At 40.8% G+C, this 18,406-nt stretch overlaps 1 protein-coding gene across 3 annotated transcripts in view; it reads left to right on the top strand.

The window, feature by feature from the left end:
- The first annotated feature begins 2,449 nt into the window (after nt 1-2,449).
- LOC101155048 (cell adhesion molecule 2) overlaps nt 2,450-18,406 on the top strand; it is a 303,842-nt gene continuing 287,885 nt past the window's right edge. For 2 of the 3 annotated variants that reach the window (XM_023962767.1, XM_023962768.1), the window contains exon 1: nt 2,450-3,044. In XM_023962767.1, coding sequence (XP_023818535.1) covers nt 2,984-3,044 — 61 coding nt within the window. In that variant the 5' untranslated portion in view covers nt 2,450-2,983. The remainder of the gene's footprint in view (nt 3,045-18,406) is intronic. The other variant, XM_023962769.1, reaches the window with a different exon arrangement.

Here is an 18,406-nt window from a genome sequence, read left to right on the forward strand (position 1 = left end):
TTTATGTCATCTTTTAGAAAAAAAAAGCTGCAACTTCCTGCTTTTTCTGCCACAATTATCACAAAAATGCACGTGAGATTGCGGGGGGGGGGGCTGTAGATCAATACAGACTATGATTTTCTGCTTTTTCTTTTTTTTTTTTTAGATGCTGGTGTGCCGCGGGATTTTTGTCAAGGTTAAAGTGTGCCGTGGCTCAAAAAAGGTTGAAAAACACTGGGTCACAGCAACAGTAATAGTGGAAGCTTAGCGTGAAGATTTTTATTTTTTTTGTTGAAAGAGTTAGCTTTTTATATCTTGAAAAATCGGTTCTGAAGACTTATGTTCTGCAGATGATCAGTACATCATTTCTGACAAAACATCAGTTTCCTTCAAAAACGTGAAATACATAGTTTTATGGGATCACAGTAGCGATTTCCTGCACCACATTTTTATATTACTCCATTTATGATTAAAAACTGTGTAAATTTACTGATTTGTTTTGTTGTGTTTTTCTAAACTTCTGATAAAGATATTTTTAATAGTTTGTGCTAAAATGTATCTGGTGACATTGAGCATTGTTTGGACTGATACAGATTTTATTCTACATACTAGAATAAATATGAATTAATGTGCAAATGCTAGAAAGATGAAAAAACTTAAGGATGAAGCTATATTCATATTGCCCTCAGATTCGGGCTTTTGTGTTCAGAACTCTTACGTTCACGCGGCGCTACACACCATTTTCCAGCTCTACTGACTAAATGTGCAGCCGTTGAACATGTACTGCATATTAAACCAAGTTAAACTTGAACCAATCAGGAACTTGGACTTGGTAGGCACATGTGGATGACGTTCCTTGCAATTCACAGAAGTGCCAACCATTTGAAAAGTTATCAAGGAGGAGAAACTTATAACGCCTGGAGAAAGATTCAAAAGGTTTGTATGTTGCTCCAAAAGTCTTCCAACTGTAGGTGGTGGACATGTGCTAGTAAGCAGTAGAAATAGAAAAAAGGAAGAAGAAGCCCCTCCCTCCTTGTCCAGTGTGAATCCTGTGTGCTAAGATTGCTATAAGGTTCTTGAACCCGAGTCACAGACCTGGTCTGTCCATAGATTGAGAGGAGAAAGACGGGCAGTGTGAGGATCCAGAACTTTTTGACTTTGGATTATTTTAAATCCAATTTATTATTTAGCACTAATAGTAACGAAATGTCTGTGTGTGGTAGATCATTTCTTTGGTTATAAAACTGCTGTATATCTCACACTATTCGGAAGGCTAATTTGTTTCTCTATTAAATAGTGTTTGTGAAGAACATGTGTTTGTTGGATGAGCAGTGGAGCTGTGAGCATGAAAAATGTGCCAAATCTTTTCAATGCCAAATAGTTTTTTGCTAAAATGTTCAACTCTATTTTTTTATATGATGGTATATTGATTCGATAAATAAAAAAATTCAATCTAACAAAAGGGAGCTTTTTCTCGTTTTCTGTGCTTTTTAAATATTTTTTGTCCTGTCTAAAAACGAAAAAAATATCTCGATGTTGTGACAAGCACTTAGAAAACAAAACAAACACGGATTTTGTGTCTAAACCCACAGCTTGTGATATTCACACTGAACAAGCAAGGAGGGGTTTCTTCTAGTTGTGCATGTTGGAAGAGGCTTGGTGTGAAATATCAAAGCGGTGCAAATCTCCTGAATCTTTCTCCAGGCTTTTTCTTCCACAGCTCTATCATATCCTATAAAAAAATTTGGTGTCATATAATTCCGGCCAGCCACAAACTGCAATTATTCATTTCCCCTTCATGATCTATTTTCAAATAGTTACTACTTCTGTGAAGGAAAAGGAATGTGTCACAGCCAAATCTGAGTCCCTGATTAGTTGAAGCTCAATTTGCAATTTGCGTTCCATGGCTTTTTGTAAGTAGAGCCTGAAAACGGCCATAGAAACTTGTGTAGTGGTGCGTCAACGCAGAAGCCCAAAACACGCTTTTAGATTGAACTTACATTGCTGAGGGCGTTGTGAACGTAGCTTGATTCTTTATCATTACTTTATTTTTTTGTATTTTGAGTGCTTGCACATTGATTCATATACTTTTGTAAACTTGTATCAGTACAAAACCATGTTCAATAACAATCCAATACACTAGTTTTTCGCACAAACTGGGGAAAAAAAAATGTCATAAACCCGAAAACTAAAGTAGCTCTAATACACGGAAAAAAATTGTACGGGAAAAAAGTGGTAGAATACCACAAAATACCAAAAGAAAACAAAAAATCTGTTCAGAAAACACCAAAAAAGAAGAATAAGCACAGAAAGCGTATTAAAAAAGAATTGCATGAAAAACACACAAAAATTGGTATGAAAAACACAAACAAATTAGTATTTAAGAACAAGGAAAAAAAGTATAAAAAACATTTTAAAAAAGTACAAAAACACCAAATTTTTAAACCAAATTCAATAATCTTTCATAATTTTGTGCATATTTATAAAAAGAAATGGTGAAACTGACATTTTTTACAGTGTCCAATCCGTTGCCCCCCTTCTCCTGTTCTCCCTCTCCATGTTCTCCTAATCTCAGCTGTGATTGGTTCATCTTTGGTGTCAGTCAGGAAGCATTGGGCGGGACTCAAACAATCCACTCGTGCTCGCGGAACGGCTGTCTGTGCGCCACAGCAGAGCAGTATCAGGGCAGGCAGTGGCACAGGAACGTTGATCCGGTTTCTCCTCCTCGGACGGCTGGCCTGAGTCTCCCAGAGGTGCGCGGTGGCTCTCCCAGAGTTTTCCCCGAGCAGTGTGCGCCACGCGCGCGGAGCCTTCCTGTAGCAGCCCACGACTTCTCGCTTCTGTGGAGCAAATCTATCTCCATCCTTCCAGCAGCAGGATCGCCCCTAAAACCGCTGAAGTCGTCAGAGAACCACCTGGATAGCTAAGGAAGCCGGTCCGGTTCGAGGTCCTGCTGGGAGGAGAAGAGGAGCAGAGAAGGAAGCAAAACAGAGAAAAAGGCAGCATGAATCGGATGAGTCGGTTGATTCTCACCCTCTACACCATCCATGGGATTCTTCTGAAAGGTAGGCAAATCTGAGTCCCCCCCCCCCCCCCCCCCCCCCAACCCCCTAGTCGAGCAGTGTGTGGAGTGTGCTTACGTGCGCTCTGCGCGCGCGGAGGGGCGCACGTTCCAGGACGCAGGAGGGACGGGACTTCTCTCCTTCTGTCTGTTTTGTTTTCTTTCCCAGATGCGCCTCTGCGCGCATCCTTTCACCTGTTATACCTGCACGCGCGGCACGGATGCTGGAGCAACTGAACTAGCCTTTCCAGTTGCACTCCTATTCCACAGCACGTGCAGAGTGCTTGCTCAGACGTTATTATGGCGAATGCAAACAGACACACCTCGCAGGCAAATCCCTGAACTCGTGGCTGCGTTTGACTGCGCACCTGCGTGATGCCCTGGAGGAGCGCTTTTACGCACCGATCTGCGGTTTTCGGTTGAAGCTTTTAGCCATTTCCCTCCCCCCCACCCCCCAGGATTAAACATGCGCCTTTTTGTTTTTTTCATTTGCTGATAACTCAGCCCATTAGCTACAGACAACAACCCCCAAGGAGTCTCTTTGGCACTAAACTTTCCATTTTCTTTCTGGAATAATAAAAAAATAAAAATAAAAAATCCGTCATGTATTTTGGATTAACTGTAATCCGTGTTGGCTCAAGTGCTAAAGCAGTGAGAATGATAAATCCTGGTTATTTGTAATTTAAAGCCAGAGGGAACGAGGAGGAAACAATTAGGCTATGAAATACAATAAAATTGTGTTTTGATCTTCCAATCATAGTGGAGCGTCGCCTATATCTGTGGAAGTAAAACATAATCTGGAATAAATAGCTGAACAGTCGTGGAAGTATGTTGTTAGGGTCATGCTGGGCATTTGACCACTTTAAGCCACTTTACTCCATCAAATGACACTAAGATGTTCCATATTTAAGTCCCACGTTTACCAACAGAAAAGACAAAAGAGCATCTTGACTCTGAACAACTGTTTTCCATACGAGGGGGAGAAGCAGCTCCGGATGAGAGATCATTTGTTCTTGATTGCCTTGATCATTTTCTGTTGTAGCCCCTTTGAAGTGTGCTCACAAATGAGACAGAGAACAGCACTTCCTTAATAAGCATGCATGATTAAGGCATTCTTGATTTAATGAATTGGTGTGTAATGAGGTATCTTAGGGTGGATCTGACAGCTTCCACAGCAGCGTTTTTACTGATGTTCAGAGGTCTTCTGCTTTCTTTATTCCTCCTTTATGATCGAACACTCTCGCAAAAAATGTTAGAGGCCAAAGCAAAGGCGCCGTGCTGAAGTCACAGTCACACCTCCAGCTCCCTGAAGAGGATAACACCAGGTTTCCTGATTTGAGGAGCCACCTCTTGGCGGAAGACTAAAAAGTTTGGCGGCTCAGCTGCCTCGTCATAGAAACTTGTGTGGCGACGTGTGAACCCAAGAGTTTTGAACACAGAAGCCGTTCGTATGGAAAACACAAAAACAATAATCCCGAAAAATATTAGCATGAAAGACTCAAAAAACATCAGTACAGAAATCGCACAAATAAATTAGCATGAAAAAAATCAGCACAAAAAAGGAAACAAAAGCCTAATTTGAAAAACACAAAAAAAAATCATGAAAAAAAACCCCAAAAATAGTACAAAAATACACAAAGATGGAGCAAAAAACAAAATAAATTACTACGAAAACCCCTCAAAAAATAACTACAGAAAGAAAAAGAAAAAATTTGAACCAAAACATTAAAATAAATTAATTTAAAAAACAAAAAAATTCATACAAAAAAAACAGGGGGAGAAATGGTACAAAAACACACAAAAATAGACAACTACACAAAATAAAAGCCTGTGAAAAACACAAAAATTATTAGCACCAAAACAATTAACCCGAAAAACATGAAAACAGTTTGTGAGGAGCTCTATTGCGTCGTGGATGATGGAGAGAAGGTGCGCTTCATCCTCGCTCTGTGCAAGGGACAGCTGTTTTGGGCTCCACTGGCCCGGCGCCCAGCCGGCACGGGGAGATCCTGAGAATTTTCTGCATCCCGTATAGCGGGAGTGATGGAGGTCGTTGTTTACCAACAGCCCGAGCTGTTAACATATTATCCAGCGTGCCTCCTGTGCCCATGCCGTAGCCAGAGAAAACATTCTGTTATGCAAATGGGCCTCTTACGTAAGAGCTGAGCGAGGCAGACGGAGGGGAGATGTTCTAGAACAGTAGAGTTAATGCTAGAGTAGTAATGTGGGGGAGCACAGGTGTGGGGAATGAGCAGCCGCCACAGCTGGAGCTGTTGATGGTATGGGACGCTTTCGTCTTTTTCCTACTTTGATCGTGGTCCCCTAAATCCAAACTCCCTCTGAGAGGGCTGTGTTTATCCCCGCAGAGAGACTAAGCCGCTGAAGTCTGACCCCTCCGTCCCTCTGTACTTCCGTCCATTCCTCCCTCTCTCTTCATCCTCCCATCCTGGTGTGAGGCTTTGTACAGCAGCAGCGTGGGAAAGCATCTGATAATAGGCAGCCTTCTGTGTGATTTGCGAAGCTGCTGATTACACGCAAGAAAACAAGATGTTCCTTCTTTTCTTGCTTACTTGCACTTTCCGGCGTGTCTGCTCGCTTTCACACGAGTCGCTCCTTACCCCCTATACCCATGACACCCGACGTCACTGCTTAGAACTCCCAATAGAGCACCGCTGGCTCGATTTGTATCCCAAGACGCTCTAGTGCGCACAAAGCTTCACCGTGTCGGCTTTCGTTGGAGCGTGTCTGCAGAAACAGTCACAGCTATCTTCAACCTGCTCTCACTGTTTGGCACATCGGTGCACCACTGCGTTCTGGCAGGTGTGGTGGCAAGCTTGCGACATAGGGGTAACATAAAGAGAAGAGAAGCATTTTGCGCCTTCGTACACATGTTGATGCAGATGGCGACGGGCGTGGAGACGTGGAGGTGCCAAAACGGGAATGCAGATGTCCTTTTGCGAGCAGAGCATCTGTTTACCAAAGCAGCACGTGGAAATTTCACAGCCCTCTATTAGCCTGTAGAATAATCAACACATGCCCACGCCGGAATGACTCACCGCCTATCCAGCACCTTTTTATGGTTGACATAAACATGAGGATTTCACCAGGAGAATACTACTTAAACACACAGCACATTAGTACAACAAAATGCCTCCAATGTGTTAGTCACATGCACCCGTACGGTTTGTGGGTTGGCTCAAGGGTTGTGGAGAGTAGCAGCTGAATCCTAAAGGTAGCACAGGTGTGTCTTGTGGTTGTGTACGAACCTCTTGAGGTTCGTACAGCCACCTTAGGGGACGTCTTGGAAATCGAACGGGCCATTATCGTGACGTATCGTAGGGCTAATGTCAATTCGCAGTGCACAGGGTTTGCAGGATTGACAAAATATAAAATCCATGCAACGTGCCTCCTTCACCCATACTTACGTACTCATGTATTAAGTATTCACTACGACCTGTTGCCTACGGCATGCCCGTAGAAAAAATGTGCATGATCATTTTCTTCAACGACTTTAATATTTCATGTAGATCTGTATACCTAACCATAATTGCCCGCAGACACCCAGTATCCACCCGTAGGGGCAGTTGTGACTAAGGCCTATCTGAATCTGCTAAATCTTTGGTTTTAACAACTGAATGTGCTGCATAGTTTTGTGCATAAAAGCCCCCTCCCGCCTTTACACTCACTGATAAACCTGCTTAGAACATGACCCTACAGCTGCTGAGGCCTCGTTTGGAACTGAAAGCTTATCTTCTTGTGTGGGAAAACACAGTTCAGCTGAAAGCAGTTTATTAATTAACTGCAAACTGGACTGCAGGGCTCTCACTGATCTACTGAAGGTTTGGGAGGCATCTTGCATTTGATGCTCATTTAGATCTAGTCACATATATTTAATGGTATCTCAGTTGCAGGATAATGAAGGTCCTGGTTAAAAAAAAACATGTTTCTTCTTATAAAATGGGTCAGTTGTTGGTGTAGATGCACTAAGCGACTTTAAAACGAGCTTTAACCCTTTTAACCCTGCTGTAACTCTTCAACTGTTTATGGAATTACTGTGGCTCAAATAGTTTCTGAAGCAGAGAAGAAGAGCTTTGCGTTGCTATGCCACACTTTACGTTAGTAATTCTTCATATATCGAAAGTGTTCAAAGTGTTACATAACGGCAAAAAACTGATGAGAAAAGTCGCTTTTCTCCGCGTCAGAAACCGCTGATTCACCATGATCGCGGAAACGATTGGCGCCAGCTAACTGTACCCAATCAGGGGCTCGGAAGCTCACCAAACACATGGCGTAGCTGGTTTATTTGGTGAACCCAAATAAACCAGCGTTTGTCTCTAAAAATAAAGATAAACATCAAGGCCACTCTCCTACATGATGGAACTCCGCCGCTGCGATTGGAGGGATGCTAGCAATGAACCAAAATATTACCGTTTGTGCCAGATTATCACCACTTTGACATAGCGGACATACGCTAGTACACAGCAAAAAAGAAGAAGAAGCTCCTCCCTGCTTGTCTAGAGTAAACACCATGGGGTACGTAGCTGAAGAGTTCTGGTATGTCAAAGAGTGTGTGTTATTTAGGTGATGCCAGACGCCAGGGACATCTCTGGTTTTAAAGACCCACTCCGATCATCTTTTGATGTATTGTAAAAGCATTCCCAGTGGTCCTTGAATAATGATTATGACGTTTTAGCCAAAACCAAAAAACCTTTTGAATTTCTAGGACATCGTTTCTGCAGAGCGGCAGGAGTTCATTAGAAATTCACCTCTGAGTTGTGGGCGAGGATAGTAGCGCAGAGCAACCCCACCCCCCTTTCCCTTCCCTGTGTACTCAGAAATGAAATTTTAAGCTTAATTTTCTTTATCTATGTCTTCCATCATCAGAAAAATGCTAAAAGAACATGTTAAAAACACCAAAAACACCATTTTCATCGGAGTTGGTATTTAAAGGGTTAAAAACTACCCTTTCCTAGGTATACAGTTTTGTTTCCTACATTTCCTACAAATAAACCTGCAAGAAAAATCAATTTAGTCATGGTCCTACCAGTTCGAAACAGGCTCTTTTCATTCATTTTTAACCCTCAGATTACCAGCAGGTTGCTTTGCATCCCAGGAGAGCATGCTTGAAATTTTTGGATGTTTCCAAAATGCATAGAAGTTGTTTAGATGTTACTCCTCGCGGTGAATGCTTGTAGCAAGAACACAGCAAACATTTTCCTCTGATGACTCTTCAATCAGGGCCAATTTGTACATGCAGCTTATCACAGTAGAACAGTGCGCCGCCACACCAGAGTCAGCTAAAAGCTTCTTATGCCTCCTAATCTTGAAGCTTTCTTGGATTTCCAGACTCAAACTTAATATTTACTGTACAATTAGTCCAGAAATACAGCAATAGAGATGTCGTCATTTCACTTTTTGGTTTTTGTGCTTTTGTTTGACAATTTGCTATATCAGAACGTGTAAAAAAGGAGACAACTCCTATACAACATATGATGAGTGAACTTGTGCTTCTTCCCCTTTGTGAGTACCATCAAAGTGGGGCAGTAATGCAATGACCTTAATGTGAACCACACATGTCAACATGTTTTATTTACTGTGTCAAACATTTGCTGACCCAAATTCCTGGCTCAGTTTTGGTTCTGCATAATGTATGGCCAAAGCAGCTCGTTAATGCAACATTCACTGTCGTCATTTACTCTCCGTGCCGCAGTCAAAAAGGCGCTGGACGCAAACATGGAGGAGCAGCTGAGTGGTTTCAGTAGACAATAATAGCCCATGAACTCTCACTGCTCATTACGAACGCTCTGCCACTTTTTCTTAGTCAGAAAACCTCCCAGACTGCAGCACGAACATCGTCAGTTGATTAAGAGTCTTGTTCATGCGGTACTCTACATCGTTGGAGTTACACACACTGGCGAATGTTATTGTGTTATGTAATGTAGTACAATCGACTGTTATTTGCAGTCTTTCCTCTTTCTTGGTTTGTGGTAAATTTGGAAGTCATCTCGTCAAATATTTGTTGTTTCTTTTGTCATTGTCCTTTGATTTCTATAAAATGACTATACACGAGTGTACAGTACTGTAAGCGCGTTCAAAAGCCCACCTTCAGGTCCTTCTTGAATGCGCGACACATGCCTGGTGTTTTTTACGTAGCATGACTTTTTTTTTTTTTTTCAGAGTTCTCCATAGTTTCATAGGCTCCACAGTTGGTTGGAAATAAGATCTCCAAATCTTGGGCTTTTCTAAAACTCAGAAAACAAGCGGGACAAACAGGTCTATGAAGGCGTGATCTATCATTCAAAAGACCCCACCCATGAATCTATATGAATTAACTTTTTTCTATTAATACGCAGATCAATCATTTTACATGAGTAACTGGTGAATTAAACTTGTGTAACTTGAGTTTTTAATAGAGCATCATTCTGGAAATCAAGTGGTTGCCTCTCGGTTGCATAGCTATTAGCTATGTTTAAAGTGTGGTACTGCCCACACTTGGTGGGCTTTGGTAATGAATCTATATTACTGAAAGTTTTGACACATACACACATATTGAAATGATTCATCAGATGCATTTTGTTCCAACCATAACAGTTATCTTTGATCAACTTTTGACCAGATAGCAACAGCTTTGCTTATGTTCTTTATGGTGTGAGCATGTACGTGCGCATGCATGCATATTTGATGTCTGTATTAGCCTTGGAATTCCAAAGGATTACAGAGTGGCTAATCTGAAGCTCCAGTCTTTGACTAGCCATGTGTCACTAATCTCAAACGCTCGTAAAGAAAGAGACAAACACAGGCAAGGTCTGGATTGAAATACTTTAAAACTGCATACAGTAATCTTGTACATAAACTAAGAAACTAATGCTTTTTGGGAAGAAAGGAAAATGTACTTATATTTCCAAATGGAAAAATTAAAATTCATTTTCTTTTACGTACACCCCTACACAATCTGCATTTAAAAAAGCATAGTCTTATTTGATGCACTTTCAAACGAACTAAATGTTCTCTTAAGAACCTTGCTTTGAACAGCTCTCTTTATGTCATGTACTTTTTCATCGTATTGTCATAGTTTTTTTTTCGTTTCATAGAATTTTTGAAGGCTAGAGTCTGGAAACTCAGCTCTGCCTAGTCAAACAAGGTAAAGACATAAGCAGCAGCCATGTACTTCTTCTATTTCCAGGCTGCTATCGACAGATGGTTTTATTTGATGGTCTTTTTTGATCTCATGTTGTGGGGTTTTTTTGCTGCTTCAAGTTGCCTTAGAAATCAAGTTCTACAATTCCTGCTTTATTTCAAAAACAGTATTTTTTAACTCATTGTCGGAGTGGAGTCAGAGATATGTCTTTCGGTAAGTCAGACTTTATTAACTGCATTCACAGTAATTCTAGAACTTGTTTGTAACACGCTACCAATTAGCCTTTTTCGCTTTTTTACAATATCTGTATCTCCCAACCTTGTTTACAACACTTAACCCTTGTGCTATCTTGTGGGGTCAAAATGACCCCACCCTTACATTGACATGTTCTCCCTACCATGACAAAGGTGGATAAAGGTGGAGAGGATTTCATGTAATCCATGGAGACCAGTGAAGATCACACATCATTGAAGAAGAAAGGTTCAGCGCACTGTTTTGTGGGGTCTAGATGACCCCACTCCCAATCGGTCGCTTTTCAAGTGCCTTGGATAGCACAAGGGTTTGAAAAACAAGCTTATACCACTAAATCACTACACTAACTCCTAACACGTAAAAAAAAAAAAAAAAAAAAAAAAAAAAACCGCATAACTTATATTAGCATATAGTTAGCATATTCACAATACCTCGAATACCTATCTTGTCTGCAACATGTTAAGAAAAAGACTAATACCATTAAGACAAATGTTAATGTGACTATGCTAACTCCCAATCTTGCTATCAACTTGTAAAAAAACAAAACAAAGTCCAACACGCTTAGACGTTAGCCACATTATTGGACCCACAATACCTGTACCTCCCAACCTAGTTTGCGACACGTAAAATAACAGACTGTTACCACTAAAACAAATGTTGCTGCAACTATGCTAACACCCAATCCTGTTAGTAACATAAAAAGAAAAAACAGTGTCCAACACTTTATGTTTGACGGGTTAGCGTATTTACATTAACAACCAACAGAACATTTAGTCATTTTGTGTACCTCTCAAAATCGCTTCAACATCAGTAAACACAACGAGAATTAATTCATATCTACCGTAAATTCCGGACACAAGCCGTGTCAGAGTACAAGCCGCGCATGTGTTAGGCGACATTGTCATCCTGACAGATCACGTCCTGAATCCCAGAGTAAGTGTGATTCATTAGCACACTGTGGGTGGAGTCAGCTTTGCCTCAGGCTCATGTATTTGAGCATGTCAACATCTGTCAAACAGCACGGACCTCTATTCTGTTCACAAGTTCCTCAGTTATGGTGTTTTTATTTCATTTTTTTTTTTTTTACTTATTGACAATCTAGGTATCATACATACAATTACAAACAGTAACCATATAATCAACATTACATCCCTCAGTTATGATGAGGAAATTTACATCCGCGATTCCCCATTTCCCATGAGTATTAGGGGCTAAAGGCGGGGCCAACGCCCGGCTCGCCATACTGTTGTACGTGTTTAAGAATGAGCAAGTATCAGCAGTGCATGGAGGGGTGAACGGGAAAAGCTCTCCTTCCGCTTGTGTCGCGGCAGCGTTATGGGAGTAACAGGGCTGGTTAAAAATACACACCGGTAAAATACAGCAGCGGCGACTGAAAAGCGCGCGCCTCAGCGCGATACGCATGCCTCAGCGCGGCGTGTGCGTCAGAAGTCAGAAGCCTCTGCGCTCCGCGCTCGCCCCGCGCGCTTCTTGTCTCCCCTTCCTATCTACTCCGACAGCTCTGGCCAGGGCGGCTCCAAGAAGGAGCACTTCGTCCCCATTGCGCCGGTGGACGGAGCAAATCGTGTCTGTGCAGAGCAATCGGACTTAATACTGTACGTTTTGTGTATGAGGGGCGGATGCGTTGTTACGTGTGGGAGCCATCAGACTGCCATCGGCCCCGCAGCTCTATAAGAGCAGCAGGAGAAGATTTCTCCAGCTCACACGGAGGCTGTGAGCTGGAAGCAAAATTCCACTCAGTCCTTAGAAACCGTAAAAAGGATCACGTCGATTTGTGTTTCCAGTCGTGTCCCGACAAAATAAAGGCTGATGTTATTCCCACATATTTACGTGCAGCCAGCCGAGTCACTATGACTCAGAGGTAAATTCACTCCTGAGCATGCGCTGTTCTCTCCGTCACGCAGCTAACCGGCTTTTCCAAACCCGATGGTGATGGTGGATTTTTTTACGCTGCTTTTAACGATTGCTTTTAACTTGAAAGCTGCATCGTACCGTAATGGCGATCACGTGCACGTTGGGTCTAATGGCACCAAAGGATTCTGGGATGCGGCCGGGCATGCGTGTTTCGTTTTGTTGAACCATGACTGAAGTGTCTAAGACCTGAAGTCAAGTCCACGCTGTTTGGCTGCTAAGAGGTGTGTAGAAAAATAAAAGCCTTGTGCTTGGTGTTAGATAGAGAATTCAAACCATTCACTGAGATCGAAAGTATGTACATGCCAATTAAATCCATAAATTAGCCGCGTCACTGAATAAGCCGCAGGGCTGTAAGCGCAGGAAAAAAGTAGCGGCTTATAGGCCGGAAATTACGGTAATGCGGTCCAGATGATAAGGCACACGGTCATTTTTAGAAAAAAAAAACAAAAAAAAAAAATTTTTAAGTGCGCCTTGTAGTACCAAAAAAAACAGTACATGCTTTAATGTACATGATTTTTAATGTCAGGAAATTCCGATACTGATTTAGCACTTAACTGTTTAACACCTGCACTTAAAATGTAACAATACACAGTTATAGTTAGGGCAGGAAATTACACTAATTGAAAAGTTGGATTTATTGCAGCCGCAAATACACGCTATGCACTTGGTTTTAGCATAAAGGCCTCAGAAGTAAGGCTAAAGCTAATTGAAAAAAGTAATTCCCTAAAGACACATGTTCATGTTAATTGACTGCGTGTGCATGCCAGCGTTTGTGTGAGTCCTTAAGTGTGTGTGTCTTTTTTTTTGTTCTTCCCACCGCCGGAAGTCACTTTCTAGTCATTTTTCTAATCATCAGCTGGAGGCTTCCAGCTTTATACATCTTAATTTAGTCTTTGAAAGTCATTAGACACTCTTTTTGCATCAACTCTAATAAAATACATCTGATTTGTTAACTGGATGCTGCTGGAATCATCTGATGCGTTCCTAAATTCTGTTTAATGCAGCTTTCGTTGCTGAGTTCTTCTTGTACCTTAGTAATAAGTCATTAGGCCGGTGTGCGCCGTGCGATTTGTTATGTCGAGTGTACAACGGTTGCTGCCTGTGTGAAACCTGAGATCACAATACATCCCAGGGCTGTAAAGAGAGGGATCGCAATTGAGAAGCACGGTGTGAAATTTCATCCGGTTGAAAAAGACTTTACACCTTGAGCCCCGAATACCTGTTAGGAGCAAAAGCAAGAGCGTTGCTGAAATGACAAGGTCTCTCCTTGCACTCGGTGTACTTTCGTGTCAATCTGTGCAAATACAGAGGCCGCTTTATTTATGCATTTATGCGCATACAGTGTGTCAACGATAATGGTCTTACCGTTTAAGCCTCTTAACTCTCCTTATCGCTGAGCTCTCACCAGGTTTCAACTTTTATAACAGTATGATTAAGTTGGGGAGAGAACTTATTTTGGCTCCAAGTTTGGGATGTGGATAGAAATGGCTCCAGGCGTGTTGTAGAGGGGAGGGAAAATGAAGTCAAGTGAGACAATTTATAACAGTTAAAAACCAAATGAACTGAGACCCTTGGCTTGGGTGAACGAGCGGCAGCATACATAATGCGCCTTAGGGATTTCTTCTTCTGTGCAAGGGTGTGCGTCTGCGTGTGGCCAATTTTTGGAAACACATCGCGCGCACACACAGATACACATTTCCCCTTCACCATCTGTCTCTTTTGCCACACTGCAAATCCATTATATGCTACACCACATTATTCCCCCCATGCTAAGTGGCACACACCCCTAAGCTTTACTTCCACCATGCGACTCGGTGGAACGGTGACAATTTGCCACCGCGTACACATCTTTGTCACAGACGCCGTGGCGTGTTTCCAGCTGGATTTGAATGCGCATTTCCATACTCCATTAAAATCGTTTTTTTTTTTTGTAAGTTAGTGTTTGGTATTGTCGCTCTTGTGTTCTACAAGCCTATCTGAGAGGATATTAGAGTCGCAAGATATTTTCATCACATCTAATCGGCGCTAGACTCTTAATCTTAATCTCGCCTCACACTCCCAATTATTAATTTTTGTTGTTGCATTCTGGATGAAAGATTTTAACACAAGAAGGTACACACGAATCTGGCCTAGGCTCGGCTCAGTGGTTTTATAGCAAACTCATTTCCAGTTCTAATCAAAAAAGATTCCCCAGCTCGAAATGTCCTGCTGAGAAAACAAAGAAGTTATTATGTTTTTAAATGCTCTCCAATTACTGCTAATTTCAGTGACTATCTTGGAGCCATTTGTTTTTTTAGTCACTTTGCTCCAGCTGTGTAAAACGTGTTTTACAAAAATCACCTTGGACAAGTGTGAGACCCACAGCAGATGCTTTATTTTGAAAAGCAGAGTGGTCTACGTACTCATTACTTTTTATTTGTTCTAATTAAATACAGTAAACGTTGTCTGACTTTTCTAAGCCTTTATCATTAATTCGCTATAAGTACGTGGTTACCATGGCAATAGGGGTATGGTATTGACAAAAAGGGACCCTTAACCCTGGAGCTGTAGCTCCAGTGTTTATATTCTTCCGAGTACTGTACATCTTCAACCGTTTACACAAAATAATTTCAGTTGATTCTGAAGCAGAGAAATGGAGCCTTGCACTGAAAGCAACTGATTCTGACACAGAGAAAAGCAGGTTTGTGCCGTTATGTAACAATTTACGTTAGAATCAGCTGATTGACGTTGATCGCATCAATGGTTGAGGAGTTATGGTATGTCAAAGAGTGTGTGTTATATAGGCGTCGACAGTGACATCTCCGGTGTATTTTTGAAACTTTTGCATTTTTTCCTATACATTTTTTTTTGAAAAAACCTTTGACATTAATGCAAGACAACTTAAATACATCATTGTTGCTTGGCAGCAATCTCTCTGTATTGCTTCCTTTGACGTTAATGACCAAATGAGAAGCTCAGTTTGGCTCTATGGAGTTAAGGTTGAACGCCTTAGTCAAAAGAATCTTTCACGAACCTAACTTTTCTGGTTGAAAGTTTTCCGAAATCTAAGTGAGTTTAAGACCTTGTGACGGTGTGCGGCCGTCAGCTGGTGGCTGCGCTCGCACACACAAACACACACGTGCATGGACGTGCAAATGCAGACACGCAAATCCGCCATTTGTTTACTGAAACGTACCTTTCTCTCTATTGCTATACCTCTGCAAGTGCCCCTGGACGATTTTCCTCTTTTTTTGTTTTTTTCTTTTCTTTTTTCGACATGTCCTGTCCAACAACTGAGCAAACAGATGAGAGCTGAAGGCATTTTGAGTTGGACAGGTTTTACTATTACAATAAGGGGTTATGTATCTTTGGATAACCAGGGTGTATATTTGTATAAACCCCCTTTTTAAAAATTTTTTATTTATTACATTTTATGTTTTAATTATACATTTTCTTTCTTTCGTTTTTTTTTTTCTTTTACAGAGGGAAAAGGGAGGGGAAAAAGGTGAAAAGGGGGGTAGAAGTTAAAAGGTAGGGGATACAAGTGCCAAGTTGCTAAATTGAGTCTGTTATGATTTTAAGCTTCATAACATTTATCTGCTGGAAAGACAGTAGTAGGGACAAGCTTAGGGCTAGATATCCCTCCACCAGTAGAGCGATCCACGTCGCACATGTGGGGGGAGGAGAAACACATTTTTTTACTTGTTTCACGATGAGCGACAACTTAACATCTCTCCGTTTAGAAGAGTAGCGGAAAAATGTGGAAATCTAATTCCGTCCTGCATTAGTGACACAATAACAGTTAAAATGTGTAACTTTCCCCAACGTCAGCTGCTGCACTAAGCACAAATGGGCTTGTTATGAACACTACAATTAAGTATCGCTGACATGTCTGACTTCTCCAGTTTTGGAGCAGTTGTGGTCAATGAAGACCACAAAAGTGGAAGGCCTGCAAAGTGCAATTTTCCAAAAACAGAGTGGTTCAAAAGTCAATTTTTAAAAGCAGACGGTGATGGGAAAATGAACGAGCAGTTGGCTTGTCCACAGGAACTTCGGGGGAATGCAGTGTTTTATCAGACAACATGAAGTTGAAGAACAGCAGCTGGTGTTGCAGAGACTCAGTTAAAAGCTTACATCAGCCGTAAACGTGTGAGTCGGTTTGGAAAAGTTTATTGGTTTTGTTGAGAAAAGCATAAGCCATAAGTTGGAAGAAATCTGGCTGGTATTTCTGTCCTTCCCCTCCATTCTTTTTGCTTCACGAATTCTAAAGCAATTCCTGAAGTTTGATCGTCCTGCCGCGTCTATTGGGATGATTTGTATTCTGGAATTGTTTTAACTTTGTATGTCCACTTAGAGTGCAGTCTAAAAATGCTGCTCAATGGTGTTCTAGGTGTATTATAATATATACACCATTTAATTCACAAATGCACCATTTAGTCTTGATCATAGCTGGTTTAAGTAACCCTTGTGCTATCCTAGGCACTTTAACATTGGGAGTTGGGTCATCTAGACCCACTAGACAGTGCTCTGAACCTTTTTTCTTCAATGATTTGTGATCTTCACTGGTGTCCATGGATTACATGAAATCTTTACACCTTTATCCACCTTTGTCATGGTAGGAATAACATGTCAATGTAAGGGTGGGGTCATCTAAGACAGCACAAGGGTTAAATATCCATTCATTTTTTAAATTTTGTTTTAAAATAACTTTGTTGAAATCAGCTTTTTCCATAGCTAATGTTTTAAACTAAAAACGGGAGCAATTTTTTTACTAGAACAGAAAGATAAATTTTTTGATGAAAAATTAACCTTAAGCAAATTTTTGCAAAAAACCTCACAAGAACTACTTAAAAAAATGTCAAAGTATTTTGATACAGCAGGTAAGGACTGGTTTGACAAAAAATAATGTTTTTTTTATTTTTTTTATTTGATTCAAGTGTTTAATTTCTTAAAACTATTTGGAGGTTGTAAAATTGTTGAGTCTTACAAAATAGTAGCAGTCCTTTTTTTATTTTATTTTTTTGGCAAATCTGGCCATCCTTTAAATTATAAGTCAAAATTGTTTAGTCCCATCAAAGCATCTTAGAGTTTATCAGAAAAATGAGCAGTTTCTATTAATCACAGACATGATCAAATGTGTGTTTTAATGGGGATTGCCTGAAAAAACTTCAATGAATTCAATGTTTCAACGTTAGAAACTTTTCCTTTCTCAAAATAAAATTGTGTTGATTTGTTGACTTAGATGTCAAATCTACTATATATGAAAAATTTCACTAATCTGCAATAGAGAGAATAATGCACCGAATGCGCTACTGTGACCAGAAGTAAATACATCTTAATGGTAAAGTGTTGGCGATGCTTCTCTTTTTCAAGGTAAAACTGTAAAATGTTTTTCATGGCTAACAAAATGAAACTGAAGTTCTGTTTATTTGGATGGATGGATGGATGGATGGATGGATGGATGGATGGATGGATGGGAAAAACATTTTCAGTATTTGTTGTGACCCTGCGACAGACTGGCGACCTGTCCAGGATGTCCCCTGCCTTCGCCCACAAGTGGCTGGGATAGGCTCCAGCAGCCCCATGACCCCCAAAAGGGAATAAACGGAAGAAGATGAATGAGTAAATGAATGTTGTAAAAGGATACAGAGATACAGTGATGTCTATGTATTGTTTACTGATGAGTTTAACCAGGAAGTTGACAGAAAAACTTTAAAGACTTTGACATTGTTTAAAGTGACAAATATCCTCTCTGTCTTTAAAAATCTTTGTGTTTCTATCTGTCTGTTAAAAATTGTGGTTTGATCTATGAATTGTTGATTTTGAATAATAATAATAATCGTTGATTAGTGAATCAAATCGCCTCCTAAGTAATGATCCACAGCCCTTGAGCGATCAGCCATAAATGCTCTAGAAGATTTGTTCTTCATCATGTGTGTCTCTAGTAAAAAGATGGTGAATATGAAAAGGAGAAAGTATTCAAGCATCTATTTCACTTTCGCCAGTTTCTTACCTTCCACTATGAATTCACACCACATTTCCGAAGCAGTTTGCCAACATGCAAA

This window comes from Oryzias latipes, chromosome 14, assembly GCF_002234675.1.
Source record: "Oryzias latipes chromosome 14, ASM223467v1".
In the NCBI taxonomy this organism is placed as follows: Eukaryota; Metazoa; Chordata; class Actinopteri; order Beloniformes; family Adrianichthyidae; genus Oryzias; species Oryzias latipes.